At 37.7% G+C, this 21,438-nt stretch overlaps 1 protein-coding gene across 2 annotated transcripts in view; it reads right to left on the bottom strand.

Annotated features, from left to right (window-relative positions):
- ADAMTS5 (ADAM metallopeptidase with thrombospondin type 1 motif 5) overlaps positions 1-21,438 on the bottom strand; it is a 51,516-nt gene that overhangs the window by 25,362 nt on the left and 4,716 nt on the right. For both annotated transcript variants that reach the window (XM_017856401.1, XM_017856411.1), the window contains exons 3-4: positions 12,307-12,439; positions 973-1,140 (exon numbers count right to left, since the gene is read on the bottom strand). In XM_017856401.1, the coding sequence (XP_017711890.1) occupies positions 973-1,140; positions 12,307-12,439 (301 nt within the window). The remainder of the gene's footprint in view (positions 1-972; positions 1,141-12,306; positions 12,440-21,438) is intronic.

The raw sequence follows: 21,438 nt of genomic DNA, 5'->3' as shown, positions 1-21,438 counted from the left end.
AAAAAAAAAAAAAAAAAAAAAAAAAAAAAAAAAAAAAAAAAAAAAAGAAACACAAATTTTAAGAGAACATAAAATAAATGAGAATATGTCCATTTCTGTAAGACAGGAAATTTCAGCTGCATAATGTCTGAAGATTTTTTACAATGCCAATGCATCTATCCTCCTGTGTTTTTATTATTTTAAAGTACTAAAGAATGCTAGGAAATTTGCAACAGCTTGTTTCAAAGATTACTTAGGGGTCGGAATTTAATTATTTCTAAAAATTGCAACTTCCTCAGTATTTTAATATAATTTATAGCACTAATCCTAGTCTTATAGAATTTAATAAAGTATGCTGTGCTCCTGAACTGTATTGAAAGGATAAAGCCAAGAGTTTCTTTTGAAGTTCTTAAAGTATTTTCCCATCATTGAGATTGCTTTTCTATTTCTGTTCTGCAGTTTTTACTCTGCTTTCAGGAGAATCTGCTATCAGGATAAAACCAAATTCTTCTAGTCAGTGCAAATCTAGAAAGCTTCCCCTTCTGGGTTTATGTTGCCATAAAGAGAATCCAGTAGAATTGTCACCTACACCTTAACTGCACCCCTATAATAGGCATGTAACAAATAATTCTGAGAGTCATATTAATAGCAGGGAAACCAAGATGTCTGCCAAAGTTCTCACAGGAAGCTAGTGGTAAAAGAAGGAATAAAAGCCAGACTTTCAGGGCACTAGCTAGGCATTCTGTGTGGTCTTCCACACTGCTTCTCCTTTGAACTTTTTCAATTCAAAAGCCAAAATACCATAGCTAAAATGCCACCAAGGATGTTGGCAGTACATAACCACATATGATCAATTTCCTTGGTCTTTCTTCTGACATTATCCAAACAACTATTGTCTTAGAGGGCAAGATGAATATTATGAGGATATAATGAAGTCAAACTCCTAAGAATCCCAAATTTTGTTTCTCAGCCTGTGTTCTAAATGATACATACCATGGCCATCATCCAGGAATTCTGTGACGGTGGCTGAAGTGCATTTGGACCAGGGCTTAGAGGCATCAATACTGGTAAGGATGGAAGACATTAAGCGCTTATCTTCTGTGGAACCAAAGGTCTCTTCACAGAATTTGGAATCGTCATGGGAGAGGCCAAGTAGATGTCCTAAGGGAGAGAATAGAGGAAGTGCAAATAATCCATGATTGTGTATTTCTTTTTTTCCATGACTATTATGCTAGGGCTTGACTTTTTTTCCTAACTGTAGATGAGTTCACTTTAACTGCTTTCTCACCCAGAGACGGGACCTCCAGGGAAATAACAGTTGCATGGAGTTAGTGTAGCTGTTGCTTTTGGTGAACATTTCGATGGAAACTGAAAAACTAAAGAGTAGATGTTCCCATAATTCATCTGGATCACATATGTTTAATGACATGTGGAAACAAAGCCTTATTTAGAATTAGAGTTTGCGAGACAATTGTGGGATTATGTCATAGCCCTCACCACATATCGTTTTGACTGTCTAATTTTCTGCCTTCTCTGATCAAGCCCCATGAGATCAAAGTGCATTTGCTCCCATATACTGCTGAAACCTCTGTATTGAACTTAGTGCTGTGCAAGTTGCAAACACTTAATAGATGGTTTTTGAATGTCAGTGACTTATTTTCTTAGTCAAGTAAATAGGTGGCTAATAAAAGGGAGGACTAGGGGAGACAAAGAAAGATAAGTGAAACGAGGAACTTTCCTGTTTCATGCAAAACTAAGCTTGCTTCATCCGTTCATTTCTTTTGGTGATATAGAGAATTATGAGTTTACTATTGTCACAAACTTACAGCTAATTTTGAAAACATACCCATTTACATTTTAAAATGTCTAAAAAACCAATAACATGGAGTTTGAGAGCTTGAAGAAAGGACGCCTGGGTTTCCCCAGTGATTGCTGTGATTGTTCAAAACCACTCAGCCAGGTAATATTTGTGCTTAAGCCTCTCAAACATGTTCTCTGCAGTTCCCGTCAAGCTAGATATTATTTTACAGAGCCCATAATCACATTCTTATAATCCAAGTAAATTGCTTTTTATTACATAAGATCAATTTTCATGCAGTCTAAGGATAAAATGATATTCCCCAACAAATTTACAATGCTATTTAAAACATCTAGGACAGCAGTGTGAGCAATTACATACTCTAAAAAGTAGACAGCAAATCATCCTAGAGTAGTGTTTTTAACAAAGCTTTCTAGAATCATACACAAACCACTAAAACAAATGCAGGAAACACTGTAGCAAATTGGCGACTACATTCTCCTTGGGTTCTTGAATACCAAAAGCAGAAAACTTTGGCCATTCTAGCAACAGAGTCCAGTGTGTACCAATAAAACCCAACAGAGATGAAATCTTTCACTTTAGATTCCGACTACTTTGGGCCAACTTGTTAAATCACCAACACCTCATAACAAAATTGTTCACTGAACAACTGATTGCTGTTATGGATGAAAATAAGTGGCTAGGGCTTGGTGACCTTCCAAGTCTCAACATTTTTATGTTATTTATTCAGATATTTACTTCAACAGTATTTACTAGGCTAACAAGTTTTCTCTGGGAAGTTCTCCCACCATCACTTAACATTTTGTTTGTTCAGTAGCATAAATGTGCATTATAGTCTCTACATAAAGTATGTCCCAACAGACTTGCAAAGGAAATTAGCAGGGGCTCATCTAATTTTTGAGTGGTTTATTGAGCTTTTCAAGAAACTCACAGCTTACAGAAAAAAAAAGAAAAGAAAAAGAAAACCAGAATCTTTCATTCATGTATTATTAGAAATGACTTACAGTTACTTAGTACATGAAATACTTGCTGATAATGCACTCTACACTTCCTGAACTTTTCCAAGATAGAAGATTTATCAGTTAACACTGAGGGATATGGGTGGAAATTTCACACTTGAGTTTTTTCCTCTGGCATAAGAGAGAAGAAAAGTATCCCCAAGTGACCTCTGCAACATAATATTTATTTGAATCCAGGTTTTATACTTAAAAACTGTGACTTATGCATTCTACTTCATATGATATTTATATTTATTTAATGGAGCAATTGTCTTTTCCTCCAAATCTATATAAATACATAGCACTTTCCATATGCCTTTTTATTATTGTATCAAGAGATTTTCACTTCATTTGGAGGGTAGATTTTAGAATTCTGATTTAAAATATAGGAAACATGGCAGACACGAAATTCACTTTCAGGGGCCTGGGAAAGTACCTACATTTTTTCTTTCAAACTGAGAGGTGAAGCATATAATTTTAAAGGGTTCAATTATGTAAGCAAGTCAATTTAATTTTTAAATATTTTGGCATCATTTATGAATCTTTTGGAATGCTCGTTAATATAATATTATGACTTTTATGCTCCCCAAATTCACTCATTTTACACTGAAACTTAACTGCCACTGAAGATGCATAAGAGAAATTATACTGGAAAAGACTGCCATTCAAGCATGAACGAACACATCTTCGTTTCACCTCAGCAAGGGGATGTGAATTTTGTAAGATCTCCAAAAGTTAGGCAGAAACAGACTGCTTAGAATCAACAGAAAGAGATGGACTCTTTTGAGGGCGAATGAACATTCTGTCCTCCATGAAGAAAGCCTGTCAGCTGTCTGGGAGAGGCATGCTCTCTCAAGGGCAGTGAGAGTCCTGCGCAATGTGAGGAACACTGAGGCACCCAAAGTAACCAGCAGCCAGTTCCAGTGTAGCTGGAACCAGGGCATGGCGAAAGAACCATGTGACTTCCCTTCAGGAGCTGGACAGAATATGAAAGGGAAGATCAATGTGAGGGATGTTTGGATGCTCTTCAGGAAAGACGTGACACACATTCTAAAGGCTGCAAACAGCCAAAGGAGTGGTATTTTCTAATTCGAGCCCTCCAATCAATTATGCTAAGACATTTACTGTTAGTTGAAATCAGCCTTGAAAAAGCAAAAGTATACAAAAGTATAAGCAATTTTAAAGGAGTACTCACAGTAAAGATGGCACGCTATGATACTAAAAGCTAACTTAACAGAGAAAATCCAGAATCCGGGGAATTTAAAATACAATGTCACAGCTGACAACTGTGTATTTCAAGTAGGGATTGTGAAGGGGAATTGGAAAAGCGAATAGCTTTGAAGACATCTGCCTTTTCAGGAAGAGGTTGTTCATAAATCATTCACAGAGATGTTTAAAATGAATGGTGTGGTTTGGAGATTAAGCATTTCTTGGACAAGCAGACCCCAGGAGCATTAGCAGCAGATAGGATTAGATATCCCTGTCCCAGAGAGTAAAACAGCACATGAAGAATATAAAAGAGTGTGGAGAAAATGTGTACAATGCCAAAAGTAACTTGTTGTTTACATCAAATCGTATTACATGATGAGTTTTTAAAGCAATACAGAGCAACAGAGTTAGTTGCGGGTGAGGTTTTCGAGGAGGCAGGGGATGAAATCAAGAAATCCACATAGAATGGCAATCCTTACCCTGGGAGAAGGGAAAGAGTTCTTTTTGGAGAGCCTGAGTGCTGCAAGGGAAGGGTGGGGAGGACGCAAAGCCATTTTGACAAAGATTTGAGAAAGCTCCCTCAGTAAAATAGGACGTGAAACTCCTAGCGAGACAAAAGGCAGAGGTGGGTTTAGAGGTAACTATCTGCTGTCAGGATTTAAAGCAGAGGTAGTGAAGTCTTGCTTTAGGGAAGAGTTAGCATTTGTGTTTAGGACCATTTATAATCAGCAGACATGCAAAAGATCGAAAAGCAGTGTGCCTGAGCAATTTTGTTTACAATACTATCTTTCTCAGCTATCCTTAATTTTTGATGATGTAATTGGAAGCTTTTCACCTGAAACTCTGAGGCAATTAAGGACCAAATACACTTGTGTAATAGATGCCCCTGTTAATGGCTTGTGTATTTATATGCTAAATAAGGTTTTAACTGGGTAGGGGAGACAGAAGCCAGAGTGAAATTCAGAGAATAATGCAACCGTCTAATCCACGAGTATTTTCCAAATGGTGCATGCCTCAGAACTGTATTTTGTTTTGTTTTGTTTTGAGATGGAGTTTCTCTCTTGTTGTCCAGGCGGGAGTGCAACGGCAAGATCTTAGCTCACTGCAATCTCCACCTCTGGGGTTCAAGCGATTCTCCTGCCTCAGCCTTCTGAGTAACTGGCATAACAGGTGCACACCACCATTCCCAGCTAACTTTTTGTATTTTCAGTAGAGACAGGGTTTCACCATGTTGGCCGGGCTGGTTTCGAACTCCTGATCTCAGCTGATCCACCCGTCTTGGCCTCCCAAAGTGCTGGGATTACAGGTGTGAGCCACCGCGCCCGGCCAGAACTGTATTTTGCTGTTTGAAATAATTAGTAAAAATTAAGGTGTAAATTGTGTTAGATGATGTTGACCTATTCTTAATAGATGTTAAATCATGTCTTAAATACAACAGTCATGCTGAGTGTCTGTCAGCAAGTAACACTAGAAAGGAGTTTATTTGAATTAATCTAAGAAAATAAATATAATGATAAATTATGTCAGAATAAAGTCTATAGCGCTGAGAGTTTGAGTTACGTTGTTAGCTCAGATATAGCAAACAAATTGTCACCTGATAACTTTCCTGGTATGAAAATCCTCTTTTTGAATTGGCAAAGGGGTGACATTTTGTAAAATAAATGTTATCTTTGATATTCCCAATACAGATTTAAAGAACACCTTGCTTTCTTAAATTCACAAGGGAATCTGGTGTTAGAAAATCTGTGATAATGTGTAGCCAGATGAAGACACATCATTTTAAAGGAAACTGTTGGTTCAGCTTCTTATTCAACCCAGGTATTACTGTACAACTAGGGCTGACTTATAACATTAACCTCAGGAAGGAAATTGTTTGTTTTTCTAAACTTTGGTCTGCAAATTAAACAGAATTTCAAGCTCTTGTCTCCTGATCCCAAACTGACCAATGGTCAAGGGGACACAGTACCACATCCTGAAAAAATGTCACAAGAAGCTCTGTAATGTGTTTATTTGGGGAAGCACTGCTCAGATGAAGCATCTGTTTCTTAATGAGGTCATGTTTTTACTTTACCTAATTTTCCAGCTGGGATTATGGAGGTGCAAGGTCTTGCCAGGGGTTGAAAAGTGAGTCAGCTGCTCACATGGGATCAGAAGCTAGAATCCTTGAAGAAGGGAAGCATGAGCTCCAATCATTGGATCATGCATGCTTATTCAAACACGAATCTTTACATAGATGTGATAAAACTCTTTGACTCCCATTTCAAAACATTAAACACGAATGGTAAGTGTGGTATCAATTATGTAATTTGGAAGGAAGAAACTCTAACTTTTTCACCCTATAACTAGCTGTGACAATATCCTTTTGAATCCATTTCAGAATTATAGCCTTTAAAGTAAAAACTGTCTAAAAAAACATTCTAGAAGGGTATAAACATCTTGAGTTCTGAAGCCAGATGGATTGGGTTTGAATCTCACTTTAGCAGTATATTAGTTGTTGACCTTAGACAGGTTTAGAAAGTACCCTGTGCGTTAGCTTCATTCTCTCTCTTGGGTGACCCACTAATGGTACTTACCTCATGGCATTTTGTAAGAATTAAATGATATAAAACATGCAAAGTGATTAGAATATGTGCTTGACATATATCAAAGGACCAGTGGTTGTCAGCTAACTTTATTGTCCCCATTGATATTCTGGGATTGTTATATACTTTTACTTATGAGTATTCTAGTAATCAGTGGTGTGTATGTATGTGTGTGTGTGTGTGTATATATATATATACACACACACACAGAGAGACAGAGAGAGAGAGAGAGCGAGAGAGAGAGACATGCTCTATTACCCAGGCTGGAGTGCAGTGGTGCTATCAAAGCCCCCTGCAGCCTCCATCTCCTGGGTTCAAATGATCCTTATACCTTCTGACTAGCTAGGACTACAGGTGTACGCCACCATCCTTGGCTATTTATTTATTTATTTTATTTTACTTTTTGTAGAGACAGGGTCTCACTATGATGCCAGGGCTTGTCTCAAACTGTTGGCATTACAAGCATGAGCCACCACACCAGCCAAAAAGCTTTGATATTACTAGACACTCTTTATGTGGGAGGCAAGAGGAAATTTCCTAAACATAAAACAAAACAAAACAAAAAACCACTCAGCAAGCGTGTGATAGATTTACTTTTTATGTCACCTTCGATTTGCTGGTTTCCACACATGTGGCAGACAATCTATAGGTTTCTCTCTAGAGAAACATGAATTGGGATTAAGTTTTTAAAAAACTGACAATAGACACAAAATATCCCAATATTGCTCAACATATAGCAAAAACTTATTCCCACATTTTATTTGGGGGCCAAGAAAGACATAGTGTGGCTTTGCTCCAAACTGCTTGTTGATTAAAGCAATGGGTTTGTGGGCAAATACCAAGTTTAATCCTAGTTTCCTTCTCACTTCACATCTTACAGCCAGCCTGGACATCTGATTCTGTGTATTTGGATTTGGTCTGTGGTGTTTCAAGAACCTCTGCAGCTTTTCAAAATATGGCCGTGTTTAATCTCATCATCTACAGAAGCAGAGTCACACACAGATCAGCACAACCAGGGAACACCTTTGAACCACACCAACACACAGGCGGCTTTGCTGTTGTGTCTCAACCACTTCCTAAGTCACAGCTGAATATTTGGTCTTAACTTTTTAAGTTGCCTGAGTTTAGCTTAGGAAGCACACTGGAGTCTTTCACAGTGGAGAGATTCACTTAGTGCGTTTTATAATTAACTACTATAAAGCAAAGTTTCAGCATGTTTGCAAATTATGGATTTCATTAGTCTAAATAAAATCAGATTATTCCTCCCAGCATATTAGAAGTTGGCCCAACATCAATAAAATTATTGTTTTTAAGAACCATGTGTGCAGCAGGTGAAATCTTTATTATTACAAGTCAATAATAAAAGTTTGACAAGTTAAAATATAAACTCAAAATGTAAACTTACATTAACTTGAAAACTTTCTGCAGTTCACATTTGGACTGTAAAGTGGCTGCAAACACATTCCTGCCTCCACTCAAGGAACATGGATGGAGACTGTGTTTTTGATAGTTTGAAGCGACTTTCTGAAATGCCTTAACAATTTAGCCAACATTTACATGCATATAACACAAGAAGGAAAGCACTTTATGACTGCCTATCCAGAGTCAATGTCAATCAATATCCATGTTCCAGAAGTCTGTATGGGCATCAGTTGATTAGTTACCTTCAAAATCTAGCAGCTTTTCTGAAAGAATTAGTAGAAAAAAAGAAGTGTTCTAGTTATCAAATGGTATATGAAAAGAGTAACTTTTCATAATTGTTCATTTTTAGCCTGTGTTCATTTTTAACCTGTAATCTAATGCCATGGATAGAAATGGTGTCAGATAGAAACTTTAGCTCCGCCTCTACTTACCTTATGTGTTAATTATCAAGATAAGTTTTTTTTTAGGTGGGGGGCTCACTCTGTCACCCAGGCTGGAGTGCAGTGGTGTAATCATAGCTCATTTTATCCTCTATCTCCTGGGCTCAAGCAATCCTCCCACCTCAGCCTTCCGAGTAGCTGGGACTACAGGCATGCACTACCATGCCCAGCTTTTTTTTTTTATAGAGACAGGGTCTCCCTATGTTGCCCAGGCTGTTCATGAACTAAAAGAAAATTTTGATTCTGTTTATTCACGCACAAAATAGATATGACTTTCTACTTTAAACCACTATGAGGAGAAAGAGGAAACAGTTGTGCACTTCCATGAAAACCTGTACATAGGTTAATGAAAGTGTAATTCTTGCTCAAATATATCCTTTTACTGCTTATAGAAGAAATGAAGTAGAAAAATTATGGGAACTGCCTGGGAATCTTCTCCTTGCTTGTGTTTTGAGCACAGTAACACATTCACACTGTTTGCATAAAGGAAATTACACATTTTGGAATGAGGCTAGAGCAAATTTAAAACCCTGGAAAACTGAGCATTCAAAATTTCATTTCCATCACCGTACTTTAACCATATACACAACTTCCGAATCTAGAAAGTCACAAATGTCTAGTAAAAAGGAAGGGGGATGGTGAAACCACATCTCTAATAAAAATACAAAAATTAGCCAGGTGCGGTGGCGGGTGCCTGTAATCCCAGCTGCTTGGGAGGCTGATGCAGGAAAATCTCTTGAACCTGGGAGGTGGAGATTGCAGTGAGCTGAGACTGCGCTGTTGCACTCCAGCCCGGGCAACAAGAGTGACACTCCGTCTCATAAACAAAAACAAAAATATAGGAAGAGGGAAGATTGCAGGAATTGAGAAGAATTAAAATTGAGAGCATGGTTAGCTCAGACTGAGAGCTTCACACAGCAATCCAAAGAATACAGCATTGGGAAACAAACCAGAAAGCTGCATTATCCAAGATCACACTGGCTGGAGGGGCAAGACTGTAATAATACACAGATGATCAGGAAATCTTTTGTCAGGCTATGTTTCCTAAATGTTGAAGGCTTATTTTTTTATAACACATGTCCATAATATTTAGGCAAAAAGTGAAATTAAAGAATAATAAAGACATTAGAAAAAACTGAATGAAAGTCAGATTCTTTTATGAAAGCAGAATTGAATCCATATTCCCCCACTTCCCGACCTTAAATAGCTCAGATTAGCCCATATGTAATACAAAAGGGAAGTTAAGTAGAGTGTGTTTGATTGGACAATGAATTACAGGGACTTCCAAAGAAATAAAGATGATCCAACCAAAAATTTTAGTGGGTGCAACGGCACAATCATATACCAAAGATTTAGGTTTGAGTTTTCATGTAGAAGTCCACCTTTCTTCTACATTGTTTCCTTGTATAACTATGTCTAATATTCTTGTACTATTGAGAAAAATTCTCACTGTGTGTGTACACACACATGTATATATTTAGTTTTAATATAACGTTTGTTCTTATCAGCATCTGGCTTCCTGCCTCTCAGACTGCTGCATCAGCCCTGTAACCCAAGATTGGCTTAGGAATTCAGGAGAGCTGGGAAAGGTGACCCTGCACGGCTCTTCCTTCCACCCTAGTTAACTTGAGGTCAAAGCAGCCCTGAAGAAGCTGTATTTATTGCCACAGTGTTTGTCTTACAGGGAAATCTCCCAGATGCAGTCAATGTGTGAAAACCAATCACTAGAAAGGAAAGAAACTGCCTTTCCTTTAAAGAATGTGGAATCTTTCCTTTTGAAGATCAGGATTTGGAGCCCATAATCCTTTGGATGGATGATGCCAACATTCAGCTCTGCTGCTTATTCCCCATAATTTCTCCACTTGACCTGTGACGAATCAGCTTCTGCCTTTCCAGGGATTTAGAACCTTTCTTATGGGACTCCTCTCACTCTGAATGATGGTGATTAATTACTAGTGTACTTTAAAAGTCTCCTCTATTTAATTATATCCTCCTGAGTATTTGGACTAATTCCTCTTAGTTTCCCGCTGCAGATCGGAACGTTGCCTTGAGCAAGTTTCATGTTTCTTTCTCCCGCTTACCCAAGCACATACATAGATATGTAATAAATATTGATTAAGGTTCCGTATTAGGCTGTGTTTTTATCAGTAAGGATTAATAGGCATAAATGAGAGACATAATCTCTGCCCTGGAGCCTAAGGGATGTGTTATAAAGACGCTTTCAGGCTGACCAGTTCTTCTAGTGCAGCTGAGAAGAGAGCCATGCCTCCTCATTAGCCCACCTTATAGGGAAGAAATGGAGACTCAAAGTATCTAAATCACTTGTCTGAGATAAAACAGAGAACCCAGAGACAGAGCTGGGACTCCACTCAGATCTTTGACTACTGAAGCCAAAGATGCTTAATCAATAAAACACTGAATTATTCTCAGGGATGCTATTGGATAGTTACTTACATTTAGGTTTTATGTTTGTGTTTTTCTGTTTAGGAGGTAAGAAACGTGTCAGGAACATTAACGCCATACTTAAGAATTGACATTTAACTACTGAATTCTGTTTTACCAGGGCAATATTGTGAATCATGCAATTACAAAGTACCTTGGATTAGAAGTTATTTAACTCCCCAAAGAAAACATAGCAGTTAGAAATGGGTGCTTTGTGAAAATACTCTCTGCCTATTAGGAATGTAAGAAAGTAGTTTTAATTCCCATTTAAAAGTTATAATTTTAACCTTAAAAATCAAAATCTGTTTAAATCAAAATCTTTTTTGCTATAGATGGCAAAAGGTACAATAATTATCAAACCATGCTTTGCTCCCAAAAAGGTGATGCTGAGTTGATACACACATTTAAAAAGGAAATAGCTAAATTTAGCTATTTAGCTAAAAAGCAAAACATAAGTATATGTGAATATAAACAACATTTACTATCTAAACTCTACCCAATTTACTCTCCAAAACAACTCCTTGAAATAGGCACTATTATCCCTATGTTTCAGATATGAAAACTGGAGCCCAGAGAGTTTAAATAATTAGACCAGTGTGACATAGGTAGAAAGTAATTTAGCAAAAATTGAGCTCATTTAGGACTAGATGTTGGAATTAGACAGAAAAAAAAAATTAGACACAAAAAATTGTGTCTAATTCCAACATCTAGTCCTAAATGTATTAAGCCAATTTCTCATACACTTAGTAACCTAGGTCAATAATTAGGAAGTACATATTCTTTATTTTGGGAATGTTTTTTAGCAATCAACTCAGTCCTGTATTTATAGATGTAGGATTTAGATGTGTTTCTTATAACAAACAAATTAGGTAAGTGACATTTTAAAGCAAACCCTGTTGAGTGGCATGCTTGGTTTCCTTTCCTTGCTATTAAGAACCAGACAGAAATATTTACCATAAGCCATTGATGAACTTTGGCAGGAGCCTACAATTACCACTGACAATGAAATAAAACACATTAAATTTCTGTGCAAACTGATTAGCCCTGGATGAATCAATACTGTCTCCAGTAACTTCTAAGAAGGACATCTCTGCATACCAAAGTTGCCTGTGACAAATTTCATCCAGGGGTCATTTAGGGATGCTTAAAAAGATAGTAAGAAGGCAGTAGCAGTAGTAAATTTCTCTTGAACTTTTGAATGACACTGTCAGAAGAAAACATCCACTGTGTTGCTGACTTTGCCTTCTCTCTTGCTCATATTAGCTAACCTTAAAAGTGCAAATATAAACAAATTTAATCCCCAATGGTACATCTGAACCAGGAGAAATTTGGAATTAATTGCCAAGTATTTTGGTTCCTGTTGCAGCTGTTACAAGTGTTTGATTTGGTGAGGGAAAAGAAAAGGCGCTGCATACCGATTTCGTGAGCCACAGTGAAAGCTGCGTGGAGGCCATCGTCTTCAATCACAGCACAGCTGCGCTCTGGAGAACATATGGTCCCAACGTCTGCCATTCCCAGGGTGTCACATGAATGATGTCCACATAAATCCTGCCCAGGAGAAAGAAAGAAATCATTAAAATCAATTTACATCCAGAAGGAGCCGCCACATAGAGCCACTTGCTTACCCCAAATGGCAACAGGGATATGTTTATGGTATCACCTGTTCCTCTCTGGAAAGGTTCCAAAGGCAAACTCAAGGCAGAGACTCTTCTAAACTGCTCTGGGACCCAGAAACACAGAAGGATAATGGAATTTAATTACATTTAAAAAGATGTCTTAGGATTGTAACTTGTCTGTTACAATAGCGCCCGCAGCCTTAACAAAGCTGTAATGCATATACGTCTCTGATCACTTTCCCATATGGTCATGCTTAGGAAGGTCCTAAAATTCTGATGGAAATTCATGCTAAATTTATCAAAATCTGGTCTCATAATTTGTTTTCTATTATAGGGGCAAACTGCAGCCAGATGTCTGCAACAGAGTACAAATTTATTAGAAATTTGGATAGAAAACTAAATTTTAATTCATAATTTGATGAAAGGTCATCTTTTACTCCCAAAATGAGCTGTAATTTCATAGGTTGTGTCTTCTGAAATCTATGTATTCTTACTCATAACATTTAATGTAGCATTTCTCAACCTGACCAACCTGCAGAAAATATATGTCATATATAAATTGTGTGTACATGAGTATATGCATTTTCTGGTAAAAAGTCATAGCTTTTCATAGATGTCATAGAATCTTTTAAGAGATTCTCAAATAGGAACATGATTCCACCCCACTAATGGTGAAAAATGATCAATTTAGATGAAAAGGACATCAACAAGCCTCTTGAGATATGAAACATAAAGAGAAAATATAAGTCTCAACTTTTTGACGTGACAGATTCATAATGATAAACTTTCCCTTTAAATGCTATTTGAGTATTAACGGCCATTAGCATTTCTTGTGCTTGACCACAATTTTCTATGAAAATTTACTAACAATGTGCCCATTTATATTCCCAAAGAGCAAGATCGTGTTTCTAGTAAGCCATAAGTTAGTAACAGCAAAAGGAAAAGTTTTTAAAATATATTAATTATTTTAAAAGGCAACTGTTTATTAGTTAAAATAATAAATGTTTCTATTATACAGCAATCATCTTTGTATGCCCAACTTCCATACTAACCAGCTTATATAGTAGGAACTCAGCAAATATTTGCTTCATTGAGTTGAATTGTCACCTACAGTCAGATACCTTAGAGTGCTCCCACATCTTTAATATGCTGTATGCTAGCAGGACCTCAGCAGGCTCCAGACAGCCAGTACAAGGCAGTGTGACTACATAACCAATGCTACATACTCAATGGAAACATATTCTTCTAACCCTTTCCTATCTTGCTGCATAAAAATCCAACCAAGCTGTATTCTCTTCTCTTACTACGTTCTCAGGTCCTTATTGTGTTCTGTTTAGTATGAGTTCCCAGCTAAGATAAGTTACAGTGTGGCCACCATGTTACTGTAGCTTTAGACAGTGGAAATCTCAGCCAAGTAGCCTTGGTTAATCATGTCAGAAAACCAACAGCCTTCCAAAGTTTCCTGTGTATCCTCACATGTCATCCCATGGGATGCCAAATTACAGTGGTTGAGAACAAATTAGTAGTTTTTCAAATTGAAACTGGAACACACTTTTGCATAATAATCAGTCTTTGAGATAATAATATAGCACAATACATTTTAAGCCCCTCCCCACAATCATTTCAGTATCTCTAGACCAAAAACCTAGGTCATGCCTTAAGGGAGTTGCTAGACACTGCAGGTTGTATCTGCACACATTTTTTTAAAACAAGATTTATGTTTACACCACAATTTGGGGTCATTATCTTTAAGTAATAAAATCCAAGAATTACATTTTCCCTTCTTACTCTTTATAAATAAGCCAGGATGAAGAGCCACAGCAAAGGGAAATAACCCTCCTGTTCTAGAGAGAGATTAAACTAGATTCTTAATATCTCTGTGTTTACTGCTAATCAATTGCTCATTAGAGGCCATCAACCCTCCTTGTCATCCTTGAATTGGATTAAATGCATTTGGCCTTTTGCCACGGAAATGTGGCAAAATTATGAACAGAAGCACTTGTTATTTTTTTAACCACACTGATTAAACTCCTTGACTACTCAGCCACACTATATATTTCTGTAGCTATAATTATGTAAACTGGCAACCTTTCCATTTCACTCACACAATTTCAAATCTTGGCAAACAGTTACAGTTTCAGCCTCAAGGCTTATAATGAACATCTGAATTTGTTTGTGAACGATGTTCATTTCAATGAATTAAAACGAATGTGCATCAAATTGTTAAGAATACAGCATATCACATTCATGTCTACTTTCTGGTGATGATGTCTAACAAAATTATAAGTGTAAACCTTATTTGAAGTTTATAGAATATTTCCTTAAATTCTTAAATTCTGAGCAGGAGTAAAGATATTGGCCAATAGCAGTACTATATACTATATATATATAGTATATATATATATATATATATATATATGGCAGAGACTCTTCTAAACTGCTCTGGTCCCCAGAAACACAGAAGGATAATGGAATTTAATTACATTTAAAAAAGATGTCTTAGGATTGTAACTTGTCTATTACAATAGCACCCGTAGCCTTAACATACATATGCTATTACATATGTGTATGTATACATATATGTGTGTGTGTAGATAGATAGATAGATAGATAGATAGATAGATAGATAATAGATAGAATCTAGACCTGGAAGCAGGAGATACTGGAGAGATGTGAATCACATACATACCATGTAAGAGGTAAATGAATTAAAAGTGCTGACAAAAGCTTATCTGCTTGTTCAGTGGAGATCTGAAGATAAATGATATCTTTGTCATATCAAATAAGGCTTGTTTTATGCAGGGTCAGTATCTTATCACCACTGTGTGGAGAGTAATGCAATGGAAGAGTGAGTAAAATATAAAGGTTGCAGAGATTTATCTAGTGGTTTTGTGGTATGGTGTTGGCCAGGATACAAGACTGAGACATCGTATCTAACTCAGAAGTGTATTCATGGTGGTCTGTACGACCAGCAGAGATTTGATAGGAAGGTCATTGCCACTGTGACCATTCACCGGGTATGAGCTTTTAGAAGACTGTAAATATGGCAAAGCTTGTGATTGATCACAGAATTCTGAAGCCGTAATAATACCCAAGACCTACTGGGCACTTCTTGGGGATGGGATTGGGGACAGGGAGCGGGTAAAGCACGCTGCGTTGAGAAGCAGATGCTCAGAAGATAGTGCGAACCTTGAAAATCCCAGTGGGCAGTACTGGGTGGTGAAAATGAACCAGTCAGACACAAACGTCCTAAGGTGGACAAATCACAGGAATCAGGATTTCTTGTCTTGACTGAGAGATTGTTTTTGCATGCAGTGCAAATACGCTGAGGGAGGGAGCCAGAGGCAACACAAATGCTGATACAGGTAGATACCATCACAGCTGCAGCAACAGCAGCTGAAATTAAGGAAGAACACCTTATATAGGAGTGAAATAATAGCAACTTCTGTTTCTATAGATCTTACCCCATGGTAAGGGCAAGCATGGAGCTCAAGGGAAGAGCATAAAAGAGAGTTTAACTAGATTTCAGATATCTACCCATCTGTCCACACAATTCTTATTGAAGAGATACTAGTGATAGAAGAATTAATCTGGTGTGGTACATGTTTTAGTCATAAGTATTACCTACACACACACACCCACACCCACACATACACACACACACACATACACACATGCATATTTGTTCTATGGATCTGATTCTTGAGGAGTCCTTTGCCTTTCTGGCAACCTATCCAGTAATCCCCAATAACAGGGGTTTTAATTTTAGACTTCAGCAGAGACTACATTAATTGGAACTGTTAGGCCAGCCATTACAATGACCCATTTTATACAATCTCTATCCTTGTCTCTTGATATACCTAAGGGATACCAAACACACAGAGCCCAGATGGGTTAGGGGCCCAGAGATCCAGATGTGTTTATTCCTAAAACAATTATTGTGTGCCTCCAATCTGCCAGACACTGTGGAAGTGCTGACACTGTGGTAAATAGACGAAATAAGATTTGATCCTGAGCTTTAAGGAACATCACGCTCTAAGGAGCAAAGCAGATATGTCAAGAGCAAAGCAAACTGTGACTTCCATTACGAACAGATTGTTGAGGGAGAACAGAAGAGGTATTGATGAACTCTCCTTGAGGGAATCAATAAAGGTGTCTCCACGGAAGTGAGTGGATCTGATAGCCTGGGAGGAAGGATACTCCGGCAAGAAAAGACTAGTGGAAACATAATGGAATGGGAAAAGGCAGAGTCTTTTTGGGAATGACAAGAAGTTTGTTTTGGCTGGAACACAGGATCTGTTGAGCAGAGGGCTAGCAGGGAAGTTGGAAAGAGAATCTGGGCCCAGAGTTCCAAGTCAGGAAGCTTTCTCTGACAACTGTGAGGTCAGAAGGGGAAGAAGAGATGGAACAAGTTGGAGACTGGGGGCGGGGGAGTAGATGCTTGACAGTCATTTTGGTAAACAGAAATGGAAGCTGGTTAGAGATAGTGAATGGAAGGTAGATTGCTTTTTAATTTAACGCTGTTAATAAGAAGCACTGTGTAAATCATTTACATGCTTTGAGACAAAGTTCCTTCATCATTAACATCAGGAGTTTGGTCCAGGTGATCTCTAGGATTTGTTCCAGCTACACATGTCTTGATATTAACTAAAAGCATTTCAATTTATAAAGAAATTAAAGCTCGGGGCATTAAATGCCTGAAATCTCAAGCTTGTCCATACTGAAGCTGAAATTCAAACCTATATCTAAACACTTAGAAGCCTGAACTTACTTCGCCATGGTTTTGTTAAATCATCACATGTTATTCTTGACATAATCTTATCTTTTGTATTCACAATCTGCACTTGGTTAAGCGAATTTCTTTTTTTCAGCAAATAAAGAATATCCTGGTTTTATCTCTATGCTATGTTGGAAAAACTAGATAATTTAGAGTTATATTAATATGTAAAATACACTGTGAAAGATATTCCCGAAAACAAGAAAATGGAAGCACTGGATAAGAAACCTGGTGACATCATGAATTCACCTCCTTTTTTCAGCTGTCACATCTAATTAGCCACTGTAAGTCACTGTAGTTGTCCTCTATGTCTCATTTTTTCCATTATTACTTCCTGCCTGAATTATCACCTGAGATTTCTAACTGGTCCCTTTTCCTCCTGTAACTTCCCTATCTATGTGCTCCAGTCAGTCACCTTCTTAGCACACAGATCTTACTAGATTCCTCCAGTCCTTCACCTCAGTCTTAGCCTGGCATTCAAAACCTTGCACAATACAGCCTCAGTCTTTCTGTCTGCCTCCATTGTACCTTCCTGCTCCATTCTGTCCACTATTTCATGCATGTCTCATGAACATTTTGGCCTCTGAAGCTCAGCCTAAGACATTCCTTCTGCTACAAAGAATTTTTACCCACATCCACCTCTTCCTAACATTTCTTGACCCAATATATGCCTCTCAATTCCTAATGCCACTGCATTAGTTTAGACCACCTTGAGCTTCCTCTAGAAGATTTCTGAAATAGCCTGCTCACCCAGGATCCAGTCCACTACTTAGACCAGAAGGCTCATTTCAGAACACACCTCTGATCATTGCTGTCTTCCTGCTAATGGTCTTTTCAATGATTGCCATTGCACTTAATTTACAGTTAAAACTTGTCAGCATGGTGGAGTAGACTGAATTGTGTCCTCTCAAAACTCCTCTATTTGGAGATAGGGCCTATAAGGAGGAAAATGAGGTTAAATGAGGTCATGAGGACAGGACTCTGATCAGATAGGATTAGTGTCCTTAGAAGAAGTGATACCCAAGAATGTTCACTCTCTGTTTCTACTTGCAGGCAGTGGAAAGGCTTAGTGAGAGCGTGGCCACTTACAAGGCAGGAAGACAGCCCTCACCAGAAATCAAATTGGCTGGAACCTTGGTGTTGGACTTTCCAGCCTCCAGAACTGTGAGAAGACATTGTTAAAGCCACCCATTTTACAATATTCTGTTAGAGTAGACTGAACAGACTAATAGACATAGTGTGTAGTTTTTTTTCCATAGTTGGGCTGTTATTATCCTCTCCAAACTAATCTATTACCATTCCCCATTGAACATGATGGTTTGCTGATGTCTGCAATGCCTATCTCCTCTTTATGTATCTGGCTAACTCTCACTCTTTCTGCAAAATTGAACTCATATGGAGTGGCAACCTTCTAATGCACTTCCATAATACCTGACAAATACATCTACTGCAAGAGTCATCATGCTGTACAGCAATGACCATTTCCCTGTCTGTTTCCAGGAATAGATTCTTAAGAAAGGGGTTACTTTTTAATCCCTCTCTGCCTATGAGGAGCGTATTAAAGGTCTGAATAAATTTGTGATAATGCTTTTAGTTTACAGAGTACTAGACAGGACTGTCTTCTCTGTCTGCCATTTGTTAGCTGTTACTCTAAGAAGTTTATCTTTGTTTCTCTTCACATGAATTCTGTCAAGATAATTATATGATGGTTGCAGGTTGTTGAAATGATTAATTTTAAAATAGTTTGTGGCCATGGATAGTACATAAGAAATGCCCAATAACAGCTGGCTGAATCTAAATCCAATCTATCAATCCTTTGAGGAGTAATTCAATTCTACATTTGCAATGAGACGTATATAAAGGTCCATAGGCAGAATTAACTATTACCTTCCTTTTCCTTTCACAGACTTTGTTCATATCTCAGCGTGGGAGTTATCAGAGTTTTCCTAACATTAGAGCGATTTCCACATGTATCTGTTTCCTCTCTGCCAGGGATATGCCTAGTGGGCAGGGAGCAGGTATTTCTATCTCGCTACCTAAAACTGCCTACATGAGTCTCACACATAGGAGGTACATATAGGCAGGTACTGCATAGATTTTAGATTTGCATAACATCCCTCACAGTTTATTGTAAAAATGTTAACTAGAGCTGCTTAGTCTGCTATAGTCTCCCCATTTCTGAGTTATTTATCCTTTTATTGATTAGGATTGACCTATAGGCTCTGATTCCTTGACAAGGGTTCACTTTTGACTTTAAATGAGATTTCAACTCAAATATGTGACTGAATTAGTCAGTCTAGGCAGCAAGCCAATAAGAAAAAGCACATTCCTCTCCCTCTTCCAAACTTCTGGTCTTCCTCTAGTGCCCCCTGTTGTTAGAATCAAGCCAGGAGCCACGTGGTAAAGGAGAAATGCCCTGTGTGGTGACCCGGCCCCAGCACTGTAAGGCAGAATGTAGAGAGTTTTAGCTGAGATAGTGATCTATCAACTGGCATCTTGATAGTTAATGAAAAGGAATTAGCTCTTTATACTGCACAATCTCTTAGTTGGTTCTATTTTAATTCAATGTTTCAATCTATGAAAGAGTCAGGGTTTTTGCTGCTTTCATGCAGGGGTGGAGGGATGTTAAACAATTTCCTATTTTGTTATCAAGCAGGTAGACTTTTGTTTCTAAAGGGCAAATGGTCTAAAAAAAAAAAAAAAAAAACTACTGTAAGAGTTTGTCTTTGAAGAAATTGTCTTAAAATAAAAGAGGACGTCCGGAACAAGGTAAGGATTCTGGAAAGCAAAGTTAAATCCTGGGGAGATTGGATTTCTACTGTTTGATGGCAGAAGTGGTGTGAATTCCAGCATTAGTGCCATTGCAGAATGAAAACAGCTTCTATGCCAGGAAATTGACTGGTGCTAACTCTCTCTAATTAGAATAGTACTGGAGTGCTGGGTACAGTCCTGACAGTGAAGTGTGTTCCTTTGATAAATGAGTTACTAGCTCTATTCTGTTGACTTCCAGATGCAACTTTCAAGGTGGCCTCAGCTAGTAAACAGAGGTAGAAAATATATCCTCATACATTCGCTTCATGCTTGAAAAACAAGCAATTTAGGAGAAGACATCTGGACCTAAATTTGAACAGGACTCAGAGCCCATCAAAACATGGATTTCATGGCTTGGCGTCTGGCTGCTAAGCAACGCACTTCTTACATTCAAAACAGAGTTGTAAAAGTAGAATCTTGGTGCCAACTCTGGGTATTTCTCATTGAAAAGGAAATAGCTCTGAAAGTTTTTCTTCGGGCCTTAAGATACCTGGTTTTCATGAGATGGAAGACCTCAGGTCATCTCTTCTCCAGCCTTCTTTTTTTTTTCATGCTCTGAAGTATTAGGCAGAGATTAACTTTGGATTGTGAAATACTCTCCAATGAATGCTGCATAAATGCCTTGAAATATTTTTTTCAGCCCCCTAATTAGTAACACTCTTTTAAATTGGGTGCATCTATTGAAAATACACACGCATTTCAAATATTTGCTTCCTGTGAAGTTAGATGTATATACTACAGGGCCAACCACAAATGAAATTTGCTTTCCTAAAAGTATGCTTCTGCTTGGCAAGGAGACCAGAGAGGGCCCATGTGAAATATTTTCCGTGTGTAGTCTAAGTTTGAAAAATGCATGTTCTTATAATACTGACAAAAATTAAGATGGGCCATTAATTTATTTGTCCCTTGCTTTTATCTGTTTAAAATAATGCTGTTAGGTTCCAGACTTTGGAAAAATAGGGACAGTTAACTATCCAAACAAAAAACAAATTCAGAAAAAGTAATCGACAAATCACTGAGAATCACTGAGTAGTTTCCTGTTTTCTGGGAAACAAATAGGAACAGTATGGGGCAGGAGGTAGAAAGTAACAGACCTTCTATTAATTTTATTTATTTTAAAATTATGAAATGTGGATTTGTATTTAAAAATGAAAGCGAACTACTAAAATGACCCACTCCTTGGCGCAATATGCTTACAAAAGTATTTCTTCCTCTTCCTTTAGAGAACCTCCTTCCATAAACTCTCCAAAGCCTCCTTCCTGGCATCCTCTTGTGATGTAGCAGAGCAAGGAACCCTAGATATGGAAAGTTGCTTACCAAAAAAAAAAAAAAAAAAAAAAAAA

The sequence above is a fragment of the Rhinopithecus bieti genome, unplaced genomic scaffold (genome assembly GCF_001698545.2).
Source record: "Rhinopithecus bieti isolate Rb0 unplaced genomic scaffold, ASM169854v2 scaffold_1295, whole genome shotgun sequence".
Taxonomy (NCBI): Eukaryota; Metazoa; Chordata; class Mammalia; order Primates; family Cercopithecidae; genus Rhinopithecus; species Rhinopithecus bieti.
The sequence above is the reverse complement of the archived record's forward strand: the minus strand, read 5'-3'. Positions and strand labels throughout refer to the sequence as shown.